This window comes from Dermochelys coriacea, chromosome 24, assembly GCF_009764565.3.
Source record: "Dermochelys coriacea isolate rDerCor1 chromosome 24, rDerCor1.pri.v4, whole genome shotgun sequence".
Lineage (NCBI taxonomy): Eukaryota > Metazoa > Chordata > Testudines > Dermochelyidae > Dermochelys > Dermochelys coriacea.
Genome location: NC_050091.1, coordinates 12960463 through 12984748, shown reverse-complemented (window position 1 = coordinate 12984748; position 24286 = coordinate 12960463). Strand labels below are relative to the sequence as shown.

Below are 24286 nucleotides of genomic sequence, written 5' to 3'. Positions count from 1 at the left end.
AGCAAACAAATCACATCAACTCTAAGCAAACAGCTACCATTTCCTAAGGGTGAAACCCAGCCTGTAGCGAGGAGGTGTGGAGGAGTTATGCTGGAACGCCCTGAATATGAGATTTGGACCTTGGCCTATAAGCTATGAACTATTTCTGAAAGAACTCTTTGCAACTACAAAGCTCACCATCTCTGCTGTGAATCTGCACCTCAATGGATTGAACTCGTGTCTGTCTGTATATTGATCTTTTAACCATACTCTCTCTCTTTTCTTTTTTAATAAAGTTTAGTTTAGTTAATAAGAATTGGCTGTAGCGTGTATCTGGGTAAGATTTGGAACATTCAATAACCTGGGAGGTGATGTGTCCGATCCTTTGGGCTTGGTAGAACCCGTTCTTTTATATGATGAAATAAGATTTTCAGAAATCATCATATTTTATGTGAGTACCTGGATGGAGGCCTGAGGCTGGATCACTTTAAGGGACTGTGTTATTTGAGCTTCTGAATAACCAGGAAGGTAATAAAGAAGCTGGTTTATGCTGGCTTGGTTGGACTATCCACCAGCTTTATGGGGATTGTCTGCCCCATTCTTTGCAGTTCACCCTAACTGAGTGACCACAGCTGGCCCCCACTGGGACCCCGGTCACAGTCAAGGAGACATGTGCGTAGATCCACTTGCCGGTAGCGGTAGCTGGTTGGGATTCACTCATATTGGGCCATATGAACACAGAGACCCCCTGGGAGCCTCCGAAGACTTGATTAGTCTTGCAGACACTCCATGTAGAGCAGCCTCTGGCTGAGGAATTAGCCACTGGAAAATTTTCAAGCAGCTCTATTCGAAATTTATTTATTTTTTTAATGAAAGCTGAAATTTTCACCTAATCCCGTGACTCCTGGAGCAGGGTCTCTAACACAGCACCAAATATCAGTAGTGCTGGCAACACTGGAATCTTTGCAGTCGTCTCTTGGCCATTGCTCTTCCTCTCTGCAATGAAAGGCGATGGAGGAAACTACAAACCAGTCTGCTGATATTAATCTGCAGCTCGCTCTCTTCCAGAGTCCTGCTTGCTGCTCTTCCTGGCTTCCTGCCGCCTCTGCACGGCAGCAGCAGTTGACGTCCTAGTGCCTCGGTTCCCCTCAGCCCACGGGGATCAGCTCTGAGCAGTCATGTGCCTTGGGTGGTCACCTCCATTTTCCTAGCTTTCTCTGCTATTTAGAGGAGCTTAATTACTCCTTGCACTGAGCCTGAATGCAGGTGCTTGCCACAGCCATTGGCTTTCATGAGATCCGTGGCTGTCTTTGCACCCAAGAGTCACCCGTTGGCAGCCCCTAGCAACCTTCAGCATAACAACACGTAAACAGTGAATAGGGGGTACTCCAGAATATCATTAGGGCAGGCGAGGCGTCACCGGGTGGTGCTGTTACACTTAGCCTGTGCAAGACTTTTTCTGATTGTGAAGCAAGTTTTGATGCATGGGGAGATGTGCTGGGGTTTTGCTAGTTCAGGGGGCGGGTGGGGGGGGGATTGTGCAAGGTTTTTGTGTGGAGGGAGGTGTGCAAACAGCAAGTGTGTTTGCTGTGCCCTGCAGCCTATGACTGGAGTCAGTTCTGGAGGCAGAGTTGCTCCCTGAAGCACTGGTGTTTGTCAGAGACACATGAAAGTGGAGGAGACGTGGTCAGAGCTGGTACACACAAACACACGCGCATGCACGGACGCTCTTGGGCGATTGCATCTCTGGTCATGCTTTATTCAGAGCAGTTTGAAATGCACAGGGGGACTCCAACCTTTTCTGGAATCTCTGGGGAGCTGGGAGCCAGGACTCCTGGGTTCTATCCCCAGCTCTGGGAGTTGAGTGGGGTCTAGTGATTAGAACGGGGGGGGGGGCTGCGAGTCAGGAGTCCAGGGTTCTGTTCCCTCACAGGGATCTTTGAAAGGCTGGGGTAGAAGCTGTGAAGGGATATTAATAATACACAGCACTTTGCTCCAAACTCCAGGGGAATTAGCAGAGAGTCCCCTCCTGGCAGCATCGGACTCTGTCTCAAGCCCCTGCCCATCCAGGGATCCCAAAGACCTTGGCAAGGGCAGGTGACCATTGTTATCCCCCTTACAGAGAGGGGGAAACTGAGGCACAATCGGGAGCAGGGAAGGGCAGAGCACGCCAGTTCTACTGAGGCACTAATGGCCTGTGGGGCAGCCAGTCACGCAGATGGAGCATCAGCAGAGGAATAGCCCCAGAAGGGCAGGGAGGAAAAGGGGGCCCCGGGGGACGATGCTGCCCAGGGTGAAGGGGCCCCAGGCCAGAGTCCGGGTGGCGATGCTGGGCTGAGCTTTGGGCGCTGGGCTGCACTGGGCCTTGGTCAGTTCGTAGGTGAACACCCCCGATTCCAGCGTCTTGATGCCGCAGGCTGCCTGGGTAGCGCAGCCCCGGGCTGCAAACGGGATCGCGACTCCACCTGTGTGGGGGAACCAGAGCAGATCAGACATGTCACGGCCTAACCCCCTTCTCTGGCGCCGTGATCGGGCCCCAGCTGGTTCCCAAGGGACCTCGTCTCCAAGCCCAAGTGGCCTCAGAGTAGCTCCCAACCCGGTTCATAAATTCTCAGGCTAGGAGGGACCCCTGTGATCAGCGAAAGTGGCGTCCTGGGTAGCGTAGGCCACTGGACTTTAAAGCCAGGTTTTCCACACCTTGGATCATTCTCATGGCTCTTCTCTGACCCCCCCCCCACCACCACCACCCCAACACACACACACACACTGCAATTGACCACTCTGTTCCCCGACACCAGCACCAGACACAGGATTCCAGCAGCGATGTAATCAGTATCAAGCATGGAGGTAAAATAAACCTCGGGGGGTTGGGGGAACCCCGCTGTTCTTCCTGCGCGGTCCTCAAGATGCACCCACGTTTCTTTGCAAGGTGCCCTGGCCTCTGAATCATTATCACTGGCCCAGCAAAGGGAGGTCCTGAACGCCACGTGACGGCATCTCTGCTATGGCAAAGAGGGCCATGCAGAGCCCCTGGCCTGGAGTACCCGGGTATGGGGGGCACATGGAGTTAGCGGGAGTTGCAGGGAGTTCCTGGGGCACAGGGGGTTCTTAGGGGATGCAGTGTGATCATCCTACAGAGGCAATGAAGCGACTGACCCTCCGGGCAGATGTTTCACCTAGTCGGACAAGCTTGCGGTCTGTTTTTTTCATGCAGTATCTTTCTAGGGCAGCTGTGGTAGGCAGCAGGAGAAATTGCTCTCTGCATGAATCTCTGACTTCAAAAATATTCCCTGAGATTCCTTGGAGTTTGAACAGAGATTAAGGGGACAGCCTGCATGCTGTTTGCATCCACTTCTGTTCCAGGACTGGCGGAGACAGTGTAAACAAGCAAACTGCCCTAAAGAAATACTAGACTTTGCCCCACGGATTTCTCCTCCAATGGGAAACTGACCTACAAGGCCACAGAATTCTGCTGCTGCTCAGCAAAAGGGGTAAAATATTTTTACCCCTTTTGACCAGAGCAGTTCACCAAAAATATGCAAAGGGACTCCAAGTCTTGCTGGAATGTGCAGGGGGGCTGGGAGCCAGGACTCCTGGATTCTTTCCCTGGCTCTGGAGGGGAGTGGGGTCTAGTGGTTAGAACAGGGGAGCAGGGAGCCAGGACTCCTGGGTTCTATCCCTGGCTCTAGATGGGGAATAGGATCTAGTGGTTAGAGTGGGGGCTGGGAGCCAGGACATTTGGGTTCTATCCCTAGCTCTGGGAAGGACATGGGGACTAGTGGTTAGAGAGGGCTGGGAGCCAGGACACCTGGGTTCTATCCCTGGCTCGGGTAGGGGAGTATAGTGGTTAGAGTAGATGGAGCTGGAAGCCAGGACTCCTGGGTTCTATCCCTGGCTCTGGGAAGGATGCGGGGCCTAGTGGTTAGAGTGTGGGGGGGGGCTGGGAGCCAGGACTCCTGGGTTCTATCCCTTTCTCTGGAAAGGATGCGGGGCCTAGTGGTTAGAGTGGGGGGGCTGGGAGCCAAGACTCCTGGGTTCTATCCCTGGCTCTGAGAAGGGTGTGGGGCCTAGTGGTTAGAGTGGGGGGGGCTGGGAGCCAGGACTCCTGGGTTCTATCCCTTTCTCTGGAAAGGATGCGGGGCCTAGTGGTTAGAGTGGGGGGGCTGGGAGCCAAGACTCCTGGGTTCTATCCCTGGCTCTGAGAAGGGTGTGGGGCCTAGTGGTTAGAGTGGGGGGGGCTGGGAGCCAAGACTCCTGGGTTCTATCCCTGGCTCTGGGAAGGGTGTGGGGCCTAGTGGTTAGAGTGGAGGGGCTGGGAGCCAGGACAGAGCCTGATGATGCAGCTTTTTCTTTTGACTGACGGCTTCTTTGGTTTCAGCTGTTGCTAAGCAAAGGGGCGTTTCCCGGCTCCCCAGCTCAGCTGGCGCAGAAGAGCCCCAGAACCCCCCGCTCCGGCTCCCCGGGGGTTTAACCCACCCCAGAGCAACGGAAGCCGCACCTTGCGCCAGCGTCCCGACGACGGCAGCACATTGGGTGGCGCCTCCCGTGCAGTGCAGGTTCCCGTCGCTCTCGCAGCTCTCGAAGCCCGGGGCGTAGCAGGCCGGGCACTGCAGCCCGTTGCGGACGCTGCTGATAGCCATCCCTGAAAGGCAGCAGGAGAAAGAAGGTTTTGCTCTGGGAAGAAACCGTGGCAGGAGAACGTAGGATGGGCAGGAGCCTCCCAAGCCATCAACCCGGCACATCGTCCCGCTCAGCCAGCTAGCTCCCCCACTCCTCCACCGGGCAGCTGTCCCGCCACCCCTCTCCTCTGGCAGCTAGAAACATCCTGACTTCCAGCCTTGCTCACTTCCTGGCCTGTGTGTCCCGCGCCCGTCTCCTCCACCAACTTCGATCACTCTTGTCCCTCGGGGCTGCTTCCCTACATCGTGTCCTGGGGTACACGCCGGACCAGTCAGGGCTGGCGTCCGCCTTGCTCCTTTCGAGAGACAAAACCCAGCAGTTCCCAGGGACTTCAACCCGCCTCGGTGGAAGGACCCATCTTTCTCCGCTTGCAGGAGCTCCAGTCCACTGGGGCCTGTCCAGCGATGGAGGCCGAGATGGGTTCTTCAACCAAAGGGATTGAAGAAAAGGGTCGGTAAGAAATGGACCTCAAACCAAAGCAGTGTCTGGTTGAGTCTGAGCCATTCAAAAGCATCTTTTTAAGTCTATTTCTTTGTCACCCTTCCTAACTCCAGTTCTGATCCTTGTCCGCGTCCCCTAGGTCCTCTTGTTAAGAAGCCGGTTTGACTTTTTCACCTAAATCCGAGGTTTGCAACCTCTTCATTTGCGGGCCCCTAAAGAATTCTGAATGGAGGTGCGGACTCCTTTGGAAATCTCAGACATCGTCTGTGGCCCCCACAGGCATCCATGGACCACAGGTTGAAAACCACTGATCTCAGCCCACGCGGGGCTGTGTTTGAACAGAAGCGATGATTAACTGCCGGTACAGTGGCGAGCTGCTGGGTCTCTTTAAAGGAGCAAACAAAGCGGATTGTGCCTCTGACTGGTCCGGAAAAGGGCCGGACGTTGCAGCGCTGGGGAAATCCGGGACTGGGAGGTGTGGGTTGGGGTCACCTGTGCAAGCAGCAGCCACGGAGGGGAGGGGACAGGGGCAGAGCTTCCCAGCCTACAGGCACTTGGGGGACTGCAGGCTGCAGGCATCTGGGCTGACGTAGAGCATTTTAAGGCACCCATGGTTACAGGGCAGGCAGTGACCCCTTACTGGTCCAGTTTCCACCCCAGAAGACACCCCCTGAAAACAATCAGGTCTCCTCTCAGCCTGCATTATCCCAGGCTAAACAAACCAAGCTGTCTCTCATAAGATCGGGTCCCCATGTCTCTGATCAGCCCAGAAGCCCTGCTCTGCACTTGGCCCACTTTGAATTCATCTGCCTTGAAAGTGGGGGACGACAGTATGCAAGGAAAGGTCTTACCAGGACAAAGGCATTAAAACTTCCCTCTCTCTCCTGGACATGTCTCATCCCCACTAGCTTCCCATGACTTCCCCCCAAACCGCACGCTTGCCCCAGGGTCTTCAGAAATCTCCTGGCTTTTCCCCGAGGCCGGGAATGCAGCCCCTCAGAGGTTTGGGGTTTGACCCAGGTGCTTCCCTGAGCCTGCAAATCCGACCCGCCGCCAGCGGTACGTACTGGAGGGCGTGGACTCGGCGTTGCAGTCGTCAGTCTTGCAAATTTCTGACTGGATCTCCATGGCCACCGTGGCCCCGAAGTAAAAAGCCAGGAAGCCTGTGAGGTTCTGGCGGGAGTTGGCGCAGGACTGGTACATGCCCGAGTTCTCCGCACCTGTTGGAAAGGCAGCAAAGTGAGAAGGGGACGTCACGTGCCAGTTACACCGACGGAGCCACCGCGCCCACACGGTCCCCTCTAAATATTGGCATGAGCAGATCTTCAGAGGCGGGTCTCCCACAGCCAGGTGAGGGCACTAACCACCGAGCAACACAGCCAATTTCTCCCCAGCCCAGAGACCATTCCGCTAGCTGCCCCAGTCAGAGCAGCTCCAAGAGCAGAGATTAGACGGGCCTGGGGGTCTCCGTTGTTTCTTTCCAACCGGGAAATGCCTGGCCTGACTTGGGATCGCACCTCCAGGGGAGAGATCATCCCAGGCAGAGAGAGGGGCCTCCCGCCCAAGGCCCCAACCTAGGAGAGTTGGGCACCCCAGCAGATTGGTCCATGAACCCCAGCCTTTCCCTCTGTATTTTTTTCCTTGGCTCCTCACTCAGCAGGATGGCCACTGAGCTGCGGCTCATTCCAGGATGCACCCCTTGCCACCTTATAACTATCACCAGCTGTCTCTGTAGGAACACAGGGCTGGAAACAGTGGGGGGTTCATCCCGTGGTGCCCTCCTTGCTAGACTCAATTCCAGGGCCCAGACTGGCATTGCCTCCCCCAAACCACGGTGGGGGGGTGGCATCATCCCACCAGGTGGGGCTGCCGTCCCTGGGCCATCACACTGAGCGGGGTGGGCATTTCCCTTTGGCTGTCATATTGTCTCCGGGGACAAGAAACTGAGTCCCCAGGTCTGGGGGGCCCCTCGCTGCTGGGGGGCCCCCTGCAATCACCTGGCGAGTGCCCCGTGCCACCACTAGTTGGAAGAGACCTCGAGAGGGCATCCAGTCTAGCACCCAGCGCTGAGGGCAGACCAAGGCAACCGAGACCAGCCCTGGTGGGCGTTCATCCAACCTGGTCGGAAAACGTCCACTGATGGGGACCCCACAACTGCCCTTGGGAGCCGATTCCAGCCCACCCACCCCCCCTCTTTCCCGGAGAGGTAGGAAGTTGGATTCTCCTGGCTGCATTCAGACACACGCCAGCTAGGAAGCTGTGTGGCAAATGCGCCCAAGAGCAGGGTTTCTACCGCATGGCGCATCCCGCAGCCACTGTGAAGGAACTCACCGAGCGTATTGTGCTCTCGAACAATGATGCAGGCATCCTGGGGTGGGGAGCAGATCTGGGGGGCCGGGTGGCAGCTTTGTCCAGTTTTGCAATAGAAACAGGCCAGAGGCATCCCTGAAAAGAGAGATGGGGTGTGGGGGGTGAGGGAAGAAACTCATCTTTGTACCCAACCAACGTCTGGCTTCCCAATTTTGGAGAGACTCTTATCCTTCCTGGGCCCTGTCCACACTATAGCCCAGGGACCATTAGGAGCATGGCTAACTGTGCCATGGCATGCCACTGCAGCGTAGATGCTTCCTACATTGGAAGAAGGGGCTGTGACAAAGTGGGCATGTTCCGCCATGTTTTTATGAAGCCGATGCGTGCCTCAGTTTCTCCCAGACTTGGCACTGCTACCCAGTGGCCCGGGGGAAAGGGCTGAGTGTGCAAAAGCCCTTGTAAGTGTGCAATAGCCCCGCTCACCTACAGCCACCCTCGCTCAAGGGGGCGCTATTCCATGCCAGGGCTGAGGAGTGGAACAAACCACCAAGGGGCTGCAACGTCTTCTGTGTTCCCCTGATAATAACCCGCAAATGTTACCCCAACAGGTCCCAATGATGGCGGAAAATTTCCCATCCCGGCTATTCGTGGATGGCAAATGGACCTTGGCAAAGGGCTGAATATTCTGATGTCACCCCCCTGATTGCCTGGGGGCCCAGATGACCCAGCCTCCCCAGAAACCGAGGCCAGGGGCAGACAGGAAAGCAGAGGACGGAGCAGTTCTTACAAAACAGGGGTGCATCGATGTAGCTTTCACCATCATCTGCAGCCGTTTGCTTCGGGCCCATTTCCCCGTGAGTTCTCCGTGCACCGGTCTCTTCACAGAGGCTCTGACCGTTGCCCGCATGTGGCACCGTCTTGCCCCAGGAGCCGTGGGTCAGACCCAGCTCTGGCGCTGTCTCTAGGGCTTGCGGCTAAGTGACCCCTTCTGCTGTGTGTCACCTCTTGCCCCCCAGCCCTCCTGGAGTGCGCAGGGTCCGACTCATATAGCCGTCAGGCTCCGCCCACTGCCCGCAGCCTCGGCAGCAATTGGTGGTTGATCAGAGTCAGCTGGGCCTCACCTCCTGCTGATTGGCTGGGCTTGTTCCCCACCCACAGCCCATTGGGTAGCTGGGGGCGTTATTTTGTCTTTGTTTTTCCCCACCCACATGACAGTGCACTCTGCCACACCCCACCCACAGCTGAAACGCTGAACGGCCAGAAACTGAATTGATTTTGGGGGCCAAAAACTGTCATATTTGAAGCCAGAAATGGCACCCAGTGCATCATGGGAGGTGAAATTCAGTTGTCTCCTGCTCCCATTCTCCTGTCTGGACTACGTGTCTTATGATGCACCTGGCTCCCAGCCCCCCTGCCCTAACCACTAGACCCCATTCTCCTCTGAGATCTGAGGATAGAACCCAGGAGTCCTGCCCTGCCCTAACTACTAGACCCCATTCCCCTCCCAGAGCCAAAGAGAGAACCCAGGAGTCCTGGCTCCTAGACCCCCTTCTCTAACCCACTAAACCCCATTCCTGTCCTACAGTGGGGCGGGGGGGGAGAACGCAGGAGTCCTGTCTCCCAACTGGCCCTTCTCTAACCACTAGACCCTACTTCCCACCCAGAGCCGGGACTAGAACCCAGAAATCCTGGCCCCCACTCCCCTCCCAGAGCTGGGGAGAGAACCCAGGAATCCTGGCTCCCAGCCCCACCCTGCTCTAACCACTAGCCCCCACTCCTCTGAAAGAGTTGGGGAGAGAACCCAGGAGTCCTGGCTTCCAGCCCAACCCTGCTCTAACTTCTAACCCCCACTCCTCTGAAAGAGCTGGGGAGAGAACCCAGGAGCCCTGGCTCCCAGCCCCACCCTGCTCTAACCAATAGACCCACCTCCCCTCCTAGAAGGAGCACAAGGTCCCTGAACTACAGCTCCCACGAGGCACCCTGGCAGCATTTCTGGATTGAAATTTTGTATGTTTCGATTTTCCGTGGACAGCTTGAAATGTTTGCTGGGGGAACCCCCTTCCCCCCAGCCCATTTTCCAACCGGCCTGGGGTTCGGGGGTGTCTCAACCGCAGAACACAGTGAGCTCTGCTAGAGGGCTCACAGGCTCTTTAAAATGGGACCACCCCCCTCCTGCACGCTATGGGGTGGCCACATCCCAGGCTGCTGCCCTCCCCCTCACCGGCCGACTCACCCGTTTGGTTCTGAGCGGCCGCGGTCGCTTGGAGAGCGGCGAGGACGCAGAAGGTGAGGAGCGCTTTCGTCATGACGGAGGAGAGCACAGGATCGTGATCGGCGCTGAGTGGGGCCTGCAGGACAGCAAGCGCCGACAGGCCAGGCGGTTAGCAGGCAGGGGCCAGGGCTGGGAGCCAGGACTCCTGGGTTCTAGCCCCATCTCAGCCACGGATCTGTTGCGTGGGAGCTAGGACCGATCAGGTCTCTGAGCCTTGGGGGTCTGAACCTGAGAGTTAGATTGTGGCTGGGACTAGAAAGGAAATGAAACGAGTTAAGACCCCTAGAAGATATATCAGCATGGCCGGAGTGGGTCAGAGCAAAGATTCATCCAGCCCAGAGTCCTGTGTCTGGCCGTGGCCGGTGCCAGGTGCTTCAGAAGGAATGAGCAGGGCAATTATCAAGTGATCCAGCCCCTAGTGTCCGGTCCCAGCTTATGGAGTCAGAGGCTCAGGGACACCCAGGGCAGGCTTCCGTACCCCCACGCCCCTGAGTTTCCTACCACAGCGGGGTGCAAACAGGAAAACGAACTGCTGCTCCATGCTCTCGCCAGAGGAAGCCGCAGCCCTTAGCTGTGTCTGAGTGGAGCTGTCTGTATGGCTCTGTTCACTCCCACCCTGAGCAGAGCCCCCTCCAGCTGGGCAGCTGAGACCCTGGGCGCCCATCAGCCCCCCCCCCCGCCAGCCCCCGCAGCCAGCAGCTGCGCTAGCAGCCCTGGCACCAGAGGGCACTCAAAGCCCTTCCTTTGGGAAAATAGCTCCTTGTTCCCCTGCTGTTGGGATGGGAGCCAGGGAAGGGCAAGTCCTGGTCAGCCTTGGCCCAGAGAAGGGACCTGGTGAGTGCTGATCTCCATAAGTCTCCCCCACAAAGCCGGGCAGTTTTATTTCTAGTGTCACCGTCGGTGCTGCCCTGAGATGTTCAATCGCTTATGATGGAAACCAGAGGACTTTATTGACCCGTACCTCGGCATCTCCATCAGCAAATACAAATGGTTTCTTTCTTCAATTATTCTACGGACAACTGGGACTTTTTCACAGTTCCTGGCGGGCTCTTAATCATACCAGTGTGTTACAGCCTGGGACAGGTCTCTTTCCTAACTTCCTTAATATCTGAGTACGTCCTAGAAACGACAATGCTTAGAGGGCAAATTTTCTTGATAACATTTAACATGTCTCTTGTCAGATTGTATTTTCATTATGGCACATTGAGAATCATCTAGTTGGGTCACTGTAGGTACATACTCAGGATGCTTATAGTACATTATAAAACTGAACAGTTTCCAGAGGCTAAAACAGGCTTTTAAATCAGTCCTTTGTAAATACAAGTTCAATTTATACCTTTGTTTTTATGTTTTGAATCTTTACACCTTGAGTTCCTTGAACTGGAGGTTCATTTCATGTTTCATTTGTGCTGGAGAATGCATTGTATAAAAATATTACAACGTTTAAGACATTACTTCTAGTTACTGAGTAACTTAATAAGAAAAGAAAATGCATTGCCATTGTAAAAAGCGATGGACTTCAGAAAAGCAGACTTTGATTCCCTCAGGGAACTGATGGGCAGGATTCCCTGGGAAAATAATAGGAGGGAGAAAGGAGTCCAGGAGAGCTGGCTGTATTTTAAAGAATCCTTATTGAGCTTACAGGGACAAACCATCCTGATGTGTAGAAAGAATAGTAAATATGGCAGGCGACCAGCTTGGCTTAACAGTGAAATCCTTGCTGATCTTAAAAACAAAAAAGAAGCTTACAAGAGGTGGAAAATTGGACAAATGACCAGGGAGGAGATAATGCTCAGGAATGCAGGAGTGAAATCAGGAAGGCCAAATCACAATTGGAGGTGCAGCTAGCAAGGGATGTTAAGAGTAACAAGAAGGGTTTCTTCAAGTATGTTAGCAACATGAAGAAAGCCAAGGAAAGTGTGGGTCCCTGACTGAATGAGGGGGGCAACCTAGTGACAGAGGATGTGGAAAAAGATAATGTACTCAATGCTTTTTTTGCCTCTGTCTTCACAAACAAAGTCAGCTCCCAGACACTTCATTGGGCAGCACAGTATGGGGACGAGGTGACCAGCCCTCTGTGGAGAAAGAAGTGGTTCGGGACTATTTAGAAAAGCTGGACGAGCACAAGTCCATGGGGCTGGAAGCGCTGCATCCGAGAGTGCTAAAGGAGTTGACGGATGTGATTGCAGAGCCATTGGCCATTATCTCTGAAAACTCATGGCGATCAGAGGAGGTCCCGGATGACTGGAAAAAGGCTAATGTCGTGCCCATCTTTAAAAAAGGGAAGAAGGAGGATCCAGGGAACTACAGGCCAGTCAGCCTCACCTCAGTCCGTGGAAAACTCATGGAGCAGGTCCTCAAGGAATCAATTCTGAAGCACTTAGAGGAGAGGAAAGTGATCAGGAACAGTCAGCATGGATTCACCAAGGGCAAGTCATGCCTGACTAATCTAATTGCCTTCTATGACGAGATAACTGGCTCTGTGGATGAGGGGAAAGCAGTGGACATGTTGTTCCTTGACTTTAGCAAAGCTTTTGACATGGTCTCCCACAGTATTCTTGCCAGCAAGTTAAAGAAGTGTGAGCTGGATGAATGGACTATAAGGTGGATAGAAAGTTGGTTAGATTGTCGGGCTCAGCGGGCAGTGATCAATAGCTCCATGTCTAGTTGGCAGCCAGTATCAAGTGGAGTGCCCCAAGGGTTGGTCCTCGGGTCGGTTTTGTTCAATATGTTCATTAATGATCTGGAGGATGGTGTGGATTGCACCCTCAGCAAGTTTGCAGATGACACTAAACTGGGAGGAGAGGTAGATATGCTGGAGGGTAGGGATAGGAGACAGAGGGACCTAGACAAATTAGAGGATTGGGCCAAAAGAAATCTGATGAGGTTCAACAAGGACAAGTGCAGAGTCCTGCACTTAGGACGGAAGAATCCCATGCACCGCTACAGACTAGGGAGCGAATGGCTCGGCAGCAGTTCTGCAGAAAAGGACCTAGGGGTTACAGTGGACGAGAAGCTGGATATGAGTCAACAGTGTGCCCTTGTTGCTAAGAAGGCCAATGGCATTTTGGGCTGTATAAGTAGGGGCATTGCCAGCAGATCGAGGGACGTGATCGTTCCCCTTTATTCGATATTGGTGAGCCTCATCTGGAGTACTGTGTCCAGTTTTGGGCCCCACACTACAAGAAGGATGTGGAAAAATTGGAAAACGTCCAGCGGAGGGCAACAAAAAAGATTAGGGGGCTGGAACCACAGGACTTATGACAGGTTTCAGAGTAGCAGCCATGTTAGTCTGTATTCGCAAAAAGAAAAGGCGTACTAGTGGCACCTTAGAGACTAACAAATTTATTAGAGCATAAGCTTTCGTGAGCTACAGCTCACTTCATCGGATGCATTTGGTGGAAAAAACAGAGGGGAGATTGATATACACACACAGAGAACACAGGACTTATGAGGAGAGGTTGAGGGAACTGGGATTGTTTAGTCTGCGGAAGAGAAGAATGGGAGGGGGGATTTGATAGCTGCTTTCAACTACCTGAAAGGGGTTCCAAAGAGGATGGATCTAGACTGTTCTCAGTGGTAGCAGATGACAGAATGAGGAGTAATGGTCTCAAGTTGCAGTGGGGGAGGTTTAGGTTGGATATTAGGACAAACTTTTTCACTAGAAGGGTGGTGAAGCACTGGAATGGGTTACCTAGGGAGGTGGTGCAATCTCCTTCCTTAGAAGTTTTTAAGGTCAGGCTTGACAAAGCCCTGGCTGGGATGATTTAGTTGGGGTTGGTCCTGCTTTGAGCAGGGGGTTGGACAGATGACCTCCTAAGGTCCCTTCCAACCCTGATATTCTATGATTTTATGATAACATTTTTATCTACTGGAAATACACCTACAGGTTTCTTAGAGCTGATGGTAAACCCATGTTGGGTTGTAATATTTTTCTATTCTAATATATTGTAATATTTTCTTTCCAATTATCACCTGAAAAGCTTTTTGTTCTTCCTTTTTTTTAAGCTAGTGCCAAAACAAACTTCTCTAATTTATTAGTTATTCCACCTTTTAGAAGAATGTTTGAGGGAAAACTCAAGTACTTTAGACTCAACTTTTTCATGAGAAATGAGATACACAAATTAAAAGGGCGTATATTTGCTTGCTTATAATTTTCCAAAAGGCAATATAAATTAAATTTTAAAAGTATGTGGGTGTTTTAGAGTGATTGGTGCAACGTGGTAAGGACAATGATACTGAGCAAATATGCTGCAAGGATTTTACTTGCCAGTTAAAGTTGTTAGTTTTTGTATTAAGGCTCCAAAACTGATATAGCAAAGTAAATGCAAAGTAATGCATATCAGAAAACATAATCCCAACTGCACATATAAAATAATGGGGTCTAAATTAGCTGTTACCACCAAAGAAAGAGATCTGGGAGTCACTGTGGATAGTTCTCTGAAAACATCCACCCAATGGGCAGTAACTGTCAAAAAGGGAACAGAATGTTGGGAATGATTAGGAAAGGGATCGATAACAGGACAGAAAATAACATATTAGATCTATATAAATGCATAGTATGCCCACATGTTGAATACCGTGTGCAGATCTGGTCACCCCATCGCAAAAAAGATCTACTGGAATTGGAAAAGGTACCAAAAAGGGCAACAAACATGATGAGGCGGATGGAACGGCTGCCGTATGAGGAGAGATTAAAAGACGGGGACCGTTCAGCTTGGAGAAGAGACGACTGAGAGGGGACATGAGAGAGGGCTGTAAAATGTTTTCGGAGATAGTGGTGATAGTGAATAAGGCAGTGTTATTTACTCCTTCTCATAACAGAAGAACTAGGGGTCACTCCGTGAAATTACTAAACAAAAGGAAGTATAGCTTCACACAGCACACAGTCAGCCTGTAGAACTTGTTGCCAGATGATGCTGTGAAGGCCAAGACTAGAACAGGGTTCAAAAAAGAACTAGATCAGTTCCTGGAGGATAGGTCCATCAATGGCTGTTAGCCAGGATGGGCAGGGATGCAACCCCTGCTCTGAGTGTCCCTAGCCTGTTTGCTAGAAGCTGGGAGTGGATGACGGGATGGGTCACTCGATGAATCCCTGTTCTGTTCATTCCCTCTGATGCACCTGGCATTGTCTTCTGGTAGTAGCCAGGATACTGGGCTAAATGGACCATTGGTCTGACCCAGTCTGGCCGTTATTATTCTCTTATGATCCCTCAAGGCTTGGGGAAGGGAATATCTTGCTGTATTATCTCCTGATTGTTCTAAATTTCCCAAACTTGTAAAATGGGGCTTTCACTGGGGTTTGTAGCTCTATTTCTCTTTCTTCATACAGGAATTAGATACAGTGCTCCCGCCACCTACTTCTAAGTTATTATCTGCCAAAAAACTAGAGTTTTCAGCTGCCTACATAGCTCCTGGAATGACGGTTCAAGGTTTCCCCCACCCCCAATCTGAAAAGGTGTCTCTGGCCCTGGCAGCGAATGCCACAGGCTAGCTGCGCGCTGGGGGAAGTAGCACGTCCTTATGTTTCTTTGAAACCTGCTGCCTCGTCATTTCATCGGGTGACCCCTGGTTCATGTGTGATGAGAAGGAGTAAATAACACTTCCTAGTCACTTTCTCAGCACCAGTCAGGATTTTACAGACCTCTCTCCTGTCCCCCCTCGTTCGTCTCTTTTCCAAGCTGAAAAGTCCCACTCTTATTAATCTCTCCTCATACGGCAGCCGTTCCATCCCCCTCATCATTTTTGTTGCCCTTCTCTGCACTTTTTCCAATTCCAATAGATCTTTTTGAGATGGGGCGACCACATCCGCACACAGTATTCAAGATGTAGGAGTACCATGGGTTTATATAGAGGCAACGTGATATTTTCAGTCTCATTATCTGTCCCTTTCTTAATGATTCCCAGCATTCTGTTTGCTTTTTTGGCTGCTGCTGCCCATTGAGTGGATGTTTTCAGAGAACCATCCACAGTGACTCCAAGCTCTCTTTCTTGAGTGGTAACAGCTAATTTAGTCCCCATCACTGTATATGTAGAGTTGGGATTATGTTTTCCAATGTGCATTACTTTGCGTTTATCAACCTTAAATTTCCTCTGCCATTTTGTTGCCCAGTTTGGTGAGATCCCTCTATAGCTCTTCGCACACAGCTTTGGGCTTAACTCACTTGAGTAATTTTGTATCATTTGCAAACTTGGTCACCTCACAGGTTTTTCCAGATCAGAGAATCATAGAAAATCAAGGTTGGAAGGGACCTCAGGAGGTTCTAGTCCAACCCCAGGCTCCAAGCAGGACCAATCCCCAACTAAATCATCCCAGCCAGGGCTTTGTCAAGCCTGACCTTAAAAACCTCTAAGGATGGAGATTCCACCACCTCCCTACGAAACCCATTCCAGGGCTTCACCATCCTCCGCATGAAATAGTGTTTCCTAATATCCAACCTAGACCTCCCCCACTGCAACTTGAGACCATTACTCCTCGTTCTGTCATCTGCTACCACTGAGAACAATCTAGATCCATCCTCTTTGGAACCCCCTTTCAGGTAGTTGAAAGCAGCTATCAAATTCCCCCTCATTCTTCTCTTCCACAGACTAAACAATCCCAGTTCCCTCAGCCTCTCCTCATAAGTCATGTGTTCCAGTCCGCTATTCATTTCCACTGGACTCTTTCCAATTTTTCCACATCCTTCTTGTAGTGTGGGGCCCAAAACTGGACATAATACTCCAGATGAGACCTCACCAATGTCGAAGAGAGGGGAATGATCACGTCCCTCGATCTGCTGGCAATGCCCTTACTTATACAGCCCAAAATGCCATTAGCCTTCTTGGCAACAAGGGCACACTGTTGACTCATATCCAGCTTCTCGTCCACTGTAACCCCTAGGTCCTTTTCTGCAGAACTGCTGCCGAGCCATTCGCTCCCTAGTCTGTAGTGGTGCATGGGATTCTTCCGTCCTAAGTGCAGGACTCTGCACTTGTCCTTATTGAACCTCATCAGATTTCTTTTGGCCCAATTCTCTAATTTGTCTAGGTCCCTCTGTCTCCTATCCCTACCCTCCAGCGTATCTACCTCTCCTCCCAGTTTAGTGTTATCTGCAAACTTGCTGAGGGTGCAATCCACACCATCCTCCATATAATTTATGAAGATATTGAACAAAACTGGACCGAGGACTGACCCTTGGGGCACTCCACTTGATACCGGCTGCCAACTAGACATGGAGCCATTGATCACTACCCGTTGAGCCCGATGATCTAGCCATGTATGGCCATGTTGAGCAGCACCATTCCCAGTGGGACTCAGAATACCCACATTCTATTCCCGGCTCAGACACCCGGTTAGGTCATTTCATTGCTCCATGCCTCAGTTTCCCCCATCTGTTAAGTGGGGAGACTGATCCTTCCTGAGTCTACCTAGAGTGGAAGCATTTTGAAGGCAGGGACTGTCTGTCATGAGGCGCTTATGCAGCTGCTGATCTCAGTCAGGGTCTGCACAGGGCCTTTTACAAAGGGGCCCTGATCTTGGCTGGGATCTGTGCAGCACCCAGCACAACAGAGATAATATCGGGGTCTGTGCATTGCCCAGAACAACAGGAACCCTGATCTTCCACTGCAACATCTTTGGGGAAGACAGCACCTTTTCAGTGTGCGCATACAGCACCTGCTGTTCCTGGAAGCCCATCGCTAACCCCAGCCACCGGCTGCTACCGCAGAATTAAGAATAATAAACATACCTTTGGTGATCATACGCTTCAGCAGACGCCCGCGCGTCCCGCTCTGAAGTCTCAGTCACCAGCTGTGGCCACAGCCCTCACCCTTGCTTCCTTTAGAGCAGAACCAAAGGCTGGTTCAGATAGAGAACGGAAGTGGTGAGAGAAAGAACACACAGCAACAAAACCTCAGGATCCTGGTTACTGCTCGGTGCTGGCAGCGTAACTAAGGGAATCAAAATAATGACTGAAATGTGTGGGGAGCAGCTGATGCCCTGGGCAGCCCCGTGGGAGGTGTGGCCCTGGGTGGTTCTGAAGATGGACAACATTCTGGGCCTAACACACAGGGGAGAGGCCGAAGGCGAGATAGAGCTTGATTTTCATTCGGTTTTTGACATTCCCATAAGCAGGCCAGGGAAATGAGGACTCAAAGAAATCAGCACTAGATGGGTGCACAACTGGTTGAAAGATCCTCCTCCAAAAGTAGCTATAAGTGGTCAAACTGGGAGGGTGTCTAGTGGGGTCCCGGAGCCGGTACTCTTCCATATGTTTATCAGTGACTCGGATATCGGAGTGGGGAGCACGTCTCTAAGATCTGCAACTGACCCCACGCCGGGAGGGGTTGCAAGCACTTTGGAGGGCAGGCTGACAGTTTGAAACAGCCTGGACAAGTTGGAGAATTGGTCTGAAATCAACAGGAAGAAATTCCATTGAGACAAGAGCGAAGAACGTCACTTAGAAAGGGAGAACCCAATGCACAGCTACAAACTGGAGAATCACTGAACAGCTGGGAAGAATCTGGGGGTCAAAGAGGGTCACAAATTGAACCTGAGTCACAAAGCCATGCTGCAGTAGCATTCTGGGGTGCATTCACAGGTGTGTCGTAGGTCAGACATGGGAGGTCATTGTCCCACTCTGCTCGGCACAGGAGAGGCTCCAGCTGGAGAACTGGGTCCATCCTGGGCATTGTGCTGTAGGAAAGATGGGGACAAACTGGAGAGTCCAGAGGAAAGATCGTCCTTGGGACCCCCATCACGCTGGGAGCTGCACAGACCCCAACCGATTTAGGGGCCCCCCTTGTGCCAGGTGGGACAGACTCCTTGACCAAGATCAAAGCGCTCATTGTGCCAAGACTGGGCAAATGGAAGATGTCACACCTCGGGCCTGTAACAAAAGCTAGTGAGCAGGGTGGAAACTGGGCCCAGACGCAGACAGGTGGGGCTTTAATAAATGGAGTTTCTCTGACAGAAATGCACAGGTTGGAACACGCACTCCCCAGAAAGGAAATTGAGACCAAGAGCTCTTGAGTTTGTCAAGGGACAGGGAGTTGGGTGTGTTCTTGTCCCATGACTCGGCTGGGAAGCCCATCTAGCTTAGGTACATTTAGTACACTAGCTGTCGCATTGACCTTGCTAACATGCACTAAAAGTTTCCTCCTGCACTTTGATCTCCTCCCATTGCAAAGCAGGTATTCGTGTCCACATAGACCAGCCCTTAGTTTGGAGCGAAGTGTATTTCAGATGCATGGAAGCATCCGTGTTGGCTGTTTGTTGTTTGGAAATCAGTTTATCTGCTGCTTTGTTCTATTTGCTAATAAACCTCCTTGTTTTAAGAAGGCTCGTTACGGGATAGCAGTGATCACAGCTTCCTGGAAGAGAGAGACGCAGGGCTGTGTGGGAACGGGGACTGCCAATTTGTGGGGAAATTGTGATGTTTGTGTTTCTTTACAAATCTGAATGCAAACCATTAATGTCAACACTTCCTGCTAGATGGGTATTTGGGGGAAAAACATTTGTTGTGGGTCAATCAAAGCATTTGGTTTTGATTTTGATGTTTTAAAATGTTTTTTACATGATTTTAAAACAAAAGAGATCAGAATGTTTCACAAAGAAATGAAAAATCAAAACGCTCCCTCCCCAAAAAGTCAAAGCTGTGACCATATTGCATTTGTTTTCCTTCTTCCCCCCCAAATGAAATTTCATCAAAATCGACAGTCCCATGGGGAATTTCAGTGTTGCTGAAATGGTGTTTTCCAGAGGAAGAACATTCCCGCCAGCTCTAAAGAGATGCCTAGTTGGACCAGGCCAGAAATAAATGGTCGGTACACATGAGTGGTGTGCCCACACTTGGTCTAAGAGTTGGAGAATTGCAAGATTCCACTATAAGCCAGATAGAGGCACGAGACCGGATATCTGGGGGAAGACCGAGGATCCCACTCCACCACCAATCTAAATGGGAAGTGTTTGGCGCTGTGGGGGAGCTATGAATGACCATAAACCAGCTCTAGGTGAGATAGTATGCACAGACTAGAGGAAAATCGCTTCACACAGAGCTGTTGTGGTTTCAGTGAAGCGGTATATTAGCCCATGGAATATATGAACTCTCCAGCTCCCTTCCTAGCACATCTGTTCTTTACATCGACTGATTCATACAGAAAGTGGGAAGTAGCAGGATGTGGTTTATTAAAAATACCATGCACCTCAACGTGACACTAAGGGAAGCTACAGCAGTGACAACAGACCAGAAGCCAACACCCAATGGGGTGTAGCTTTATGGATCATTTCATTTACAATAGTCAAAAAAACAGGATAACAGTCTGGTGAAAGATTTCACCATTCAGGCACAGCCAATTCTTTCAATGTTTGATTATTTTCTTCAAGCCCCAGTTCCTGGAGTCAGGTGAATATGTGAAAATCTCCACATTTGTCAAATAAAAAAATATTAGTTTCTAGCTCTTGTGATCACGAAGAACAGTTCAAAACTGAGAATCCAGTGTCCCATTCTGGCTGTTAGTAAATGGAGGAGGGGTCAGAGAAGAGCCACGAGAATGATTAAAGGGTTGGAAAACCTGCCTTAGCGTGACAGACTCCAGGAGTTCAATGCATTTTGTGTAACAAAGAGAAGGTGAAGGGGTGACATGATCACAGTCTTCAACAGGGGAAAGAAATTTGATCGTGGGCTCTTCAATCCAGCAAAGGTCTGACACAATCCAATGGCTGCAAATTGAAGCCAGACAAATCCAGATGAGGATTAAGGCACAAATTTTTAACAGTGAGAGTAATTAACCAGTGGAACAGCTGTCCAACCCTCTGGTGGATTCTCCATCCCTAGCGATTTTAAAAGCAAGACTGGCTGTTTCTCTAGAAGATCTGCTCTTGTCCACATGGAAATTATTTTGGGGAAATCCTACGGCCCGTGTTAGGCAGGTCAGGTCAGGTGAGTGCAGCTGTCTCCCCTGGCCATAACATCGATGAAAATTGCAGGCTTGGGACAATCTTTTCCAATGGACATTTCCTGCAAAATTCCCCCCTAAAATTCTGCGCAACATCATGTCTTATTGGCCCAACTTCTGTTGGCAAGAGAGCTGGACCAATCAAAGCTATTCCTTCCCCCACCTTATCTCGCTAACATCTGGGGATCACCGCGGCTGTGGCTACGCTGCAGACAAAATCACCATGACAGCTTTCCGTCACCCATAGGTGCCGACGTTCTAGTTTCCTGGAGGGTGCTAGATGCCCCTCCAACCCAGGCCCTGCCACCACTCCACCCCTTCCCCCAAGGCCCCACCCTTCCTCTTCCTGCCCCTGCCCTGCCTCTTCCCGCCCCCACCCCACCTCTTCCCACCCTTGCTCCGCCCCCCTCTGCCAGCGCCTCCTGCAGGGCACGGAATGGGCGATCTTGGTGGGTGGGAGACGCTGGTGGGAGGGGGAGAAGCCGATCGGCGGGGCTGCCACTGGGTGCTGAGCACCCACTCTTTTTCCAGCCCTGGAGCACCCACTGAGTCAGCACCTATGCGGTCACCATATTTCCAGTCGGAAAAACGTGGTTTGGTTTTCAGTCACTGTAAATTTTCGCTAGCGACTTTGGTTCCAGAGGGTGGGATCTCCTCTGGGACTTGCTTCCGCTCACCTTTCCGGAGCACATGGTCCTGTTCCAGGAGGAAACTTCGTCCAGTTCTCTGGGGTCTAACAACCCCCCTTGGTTCGACTCCGGATTTCGTGTCCCCGGGTGCTGCTGTTTGGCCGACGGTGACGCGAGGCTGAGTCGCTCTGAGTCAGGCATTGGGTGGGGGTGCAGGGCACAGCACACACCCAAAGTGACACAGCAAACCGCATCCTTGATGTGCGTTTCCTGCACGTTGCATGGCTTGTTTGGGGACTGGCGTGGTTACGCTTCAGGAATCACTCCCTGCACACGCCACAGGTGGGTCTGGGGGGAGATGGGGAAGCTGCACGCTGAGGTGGGGTCGGGGGGGTGCATTCTACTGGGGGGGTGGGGGAGGCTGCACACATGGCAGGTGAGTTTGAGCAAGAGAATCTGTGTTTCAAGTTGTACTGCCTAGTGAGGCCCACAGCCTGAGTGTGACTGTGTGTGTGTGTGTGTGTGTGTGGGTGAGTGTGTGGGTGTGTGTCCCTGCTGCCCCCTGCTGAAGCGGATGACAACTGCTCTGTGTGTGTGTGTGTGTGTGCGCGCATGTGTGTGTGCTGCCCCTGCTTGCTCCATGTATCTGTCTGTCTGAGCTGCTACCCTTTCCTGACACCGCCCCACACACACGCACACACACGTATGTCCTGTGAGCAGCGTGTCCTCACTCCCCGGCTTCCCTGCCCCGGAGTCCTCGTGGCCCAGCCCAGCCGCTCTGGAGTGGGGGCACAGCAACCAAGACACTTCCCTGTCTGTAACTGCCCCCCTCCCCCCGCCAGTGAGGCTCCCCCCTCCAAGTGCCTTGGGTGGGCTAGCAGGGGGCTGCAGGTCGGGAGTGAGGGACGCCGACAGAGCTGGGGGAGCTCAGGGCTCGGCTGGCAGGGGGCTGCGGGTTGGGAGTGAGGGGCACCGGCAGAGCTGGGGGGCAGGGATGGGCTGGCAGGGGGCTGCGGGTTGGGAGTGAGGGGCACCGACAGGGCTGGGGGAGCTCAGGGCTCGGCTGGCAGGGGGCTGCGGGTTGGGAGCGAGGGGCACCAGTAGACCCGGGAGTGGGGGGAGCCCAGGGCTGGGCTAGCAGGGGGCTGCAGGTTGGGAGTGAGGGACACCGGCAGAGCCCAGTTCTGTCCCCTGAGGCTCCATCCCTCTGTGTCACTTGGGCTCTGGATCTCCCTAGTGGCATCCCGGGTAACCGCAGCCCCAACACCGCTCATCATTTCTTCTCACCATGTGCCCAAAATGAACTTTCCCACCTGCTGGTTGCTTGCGTATTTATTTGCAGTGGCACATTCTCACCGTCCGTGAAAGCTCCATGCACAGGAGATAAAACATGCACTCACTCACACTCATTCAGAATTCAAAGCGTGAGCAGTTCCCAGTGACGTTAAAGGGCTGGATCATGCTAGGAGCTGTGGGAGCGGCTGTGGACCAGCCAGTCATGGGAGACACTTCGCGCACTAAATAGAATCGAAAGATACCCTTGGATTGGTTTTCTTAACCCCAAACTCATTGATAACCTAATAAAGTCCAGATCACACCTTCTCCTGAGACCTAGCTGCTCCTAGAGTTCCTCTTTCCATGCTGCTTAGCCCGCACCCTGGGTCCTCTCTTACCTCCAATCCGCAGATTAGCAGCCTTAGTCAAAGGGTATTGTGGGTAAATACTAGAGGCTGTTACACATGGAGTGCTACCTACGCAAGAGGGGAGAATGGAGCAGGTGAGCCCATTGAGGGGCTGTCTGGGTCAGTCGAAATTTCTTCCCAGCAACTAAAAGTGGCTTTTTAAGAGAAACCCAAATTTTAACCCAGAAACAGATGGCAGCAGAGGGGTAAAAGAAATCTTTGAGGAAGGAGAAACGTGATCTAGTAGGCTAGAGCAGGGCAGGGGCAAAGGCGGGATACTGGGCTAGATGGGCCTGTTGGTCTGAGCTGGGTGATGCTGAGAAATCGCAGTGTCATGGAATGCCTCTGTAGATGTGGATATGGAATCGGCCCTGTGCTGTCAGGACTGTGTCCAGTATCTCCCAGCCCACAGCCAGAGGAGGGTCATTAAACTTTGATTACTCCTCTTCATGGCAGAGCCCCTTAGCACAAGGCAATGGCTGAAGCCCAGAGTCCAATCAGGTCTATTACTATCCCCTACAGCATCAATCAAGAGCCTGCCGGGGGGGCATTTCTTACCACCCCACTGCTCCTGCTAAGTTATCACTAGAGAGAAATCAGTGGTATAAAGGACCCTTGAGCACAGTCACCTCTATGTATGGTCTTCTCCTCAAGCCATGAAAACAACCTCCTTCACCTGCTGTGGTGGGATGAATATGCCACTAGTCAAGGGTGCAAGACTAACTTTCTGTTTAGGGTGACCCTCGACCCAGGGCATAGTCTCTGCAGATCTCTTGCCCTTTAGTCCCACGCTAAGAACAGTGACATTTCAGTGCCTCTACACTCACAATTTCCGTGGATGTTTAACCAAATTGGCTGAAATGGTCACATGGGGATTCTGGGTAATAAAAATGCAAATAAGGCCTGACTTGTCCCGCCATTCACCACTAGGTGGGGGCAGAGAGCTCCCAATGCTCTAGAGCTTCAGCCTACACTGCTTCAAAGTACCTGGGTCTGAGATAGGGCAGGAAAGACACCCCATGGCCCCGTGCCCAGTGGGTCAGAGGGACTCAGTCACTCCCTACACAGAATGGAGAGCAGGGGCGGGGGGTATAGCAGCTCTCCCCCCTTGGGCCCCTCTGCCAATGGTCACCCTGGCTCTGTGGTGGTCAGTCTCTTCCTCTAGTCAGATGCTTTTAAAGGCCCCATGCTTCCGGGGAAGCCGGTGAACAGGGAAACTGAGACAAAGAAATGGCATGCACAGGTAACAGAGGGGAAGGGTTCCCTCCAAAGTGGCATCGGCATCTGGCCCTCCCCTCACTCCAGGAAGGACCATTGGGCCATGAAGCAACTCTTACCCCTGGCTCTGCCTCAGTTTC

At 52.1% G+C, this 24286-nt stretch overlaps 1 protein-coding gene across 2 annotated transcripts; it reads right to left on the bottom strand.

Moving 5' to 3' along the window:
* Nucleotides 1–1722: 1722 nt before the first annotated feature.
* On the bottom strand, nucleotides 1723–21418 carry LOC119847660 (phospholipase A2 inhibitor and Ly6/PLAUR domain-containing protein-like). Of its 2 annotated transcripts, none has more exons than XM_038382605.2 (6): nucleotides 21295–21418; nucleotides 9644–9758; nucleotides 7432–7545; nucleotides 6168–6320; nucleotides 4478–4621; nucleotides 1723–2444 (listed from the first exon to the last, which is right to left on the bottom strand). In XM_038382605.2, the coding sequence occupies exons 1-6, from the start codon at nucleotides 21307–21309 to the stop codon at nucleotides 2206–2208; spliced, it is 780 nt and encodes a 259-aa protein (XP_038238533.1). In that variant the 5' UTR covers nucleotides 21310–21418; the 3' UTR covers nucleotides 1723–2205. The 2 variants fall into 2 exon arrangements, with proteins under 2 accessions (XP_038238533.1, XP_038238535.1); XM_038382607.2 differs by lacking the exon at nucleotides 21295–21418 and adding an exon at nucleotides 17410–17593.
* Between the last annotated feature and the right edge of the window lie 2868 nt (nucleotides 21419–24286).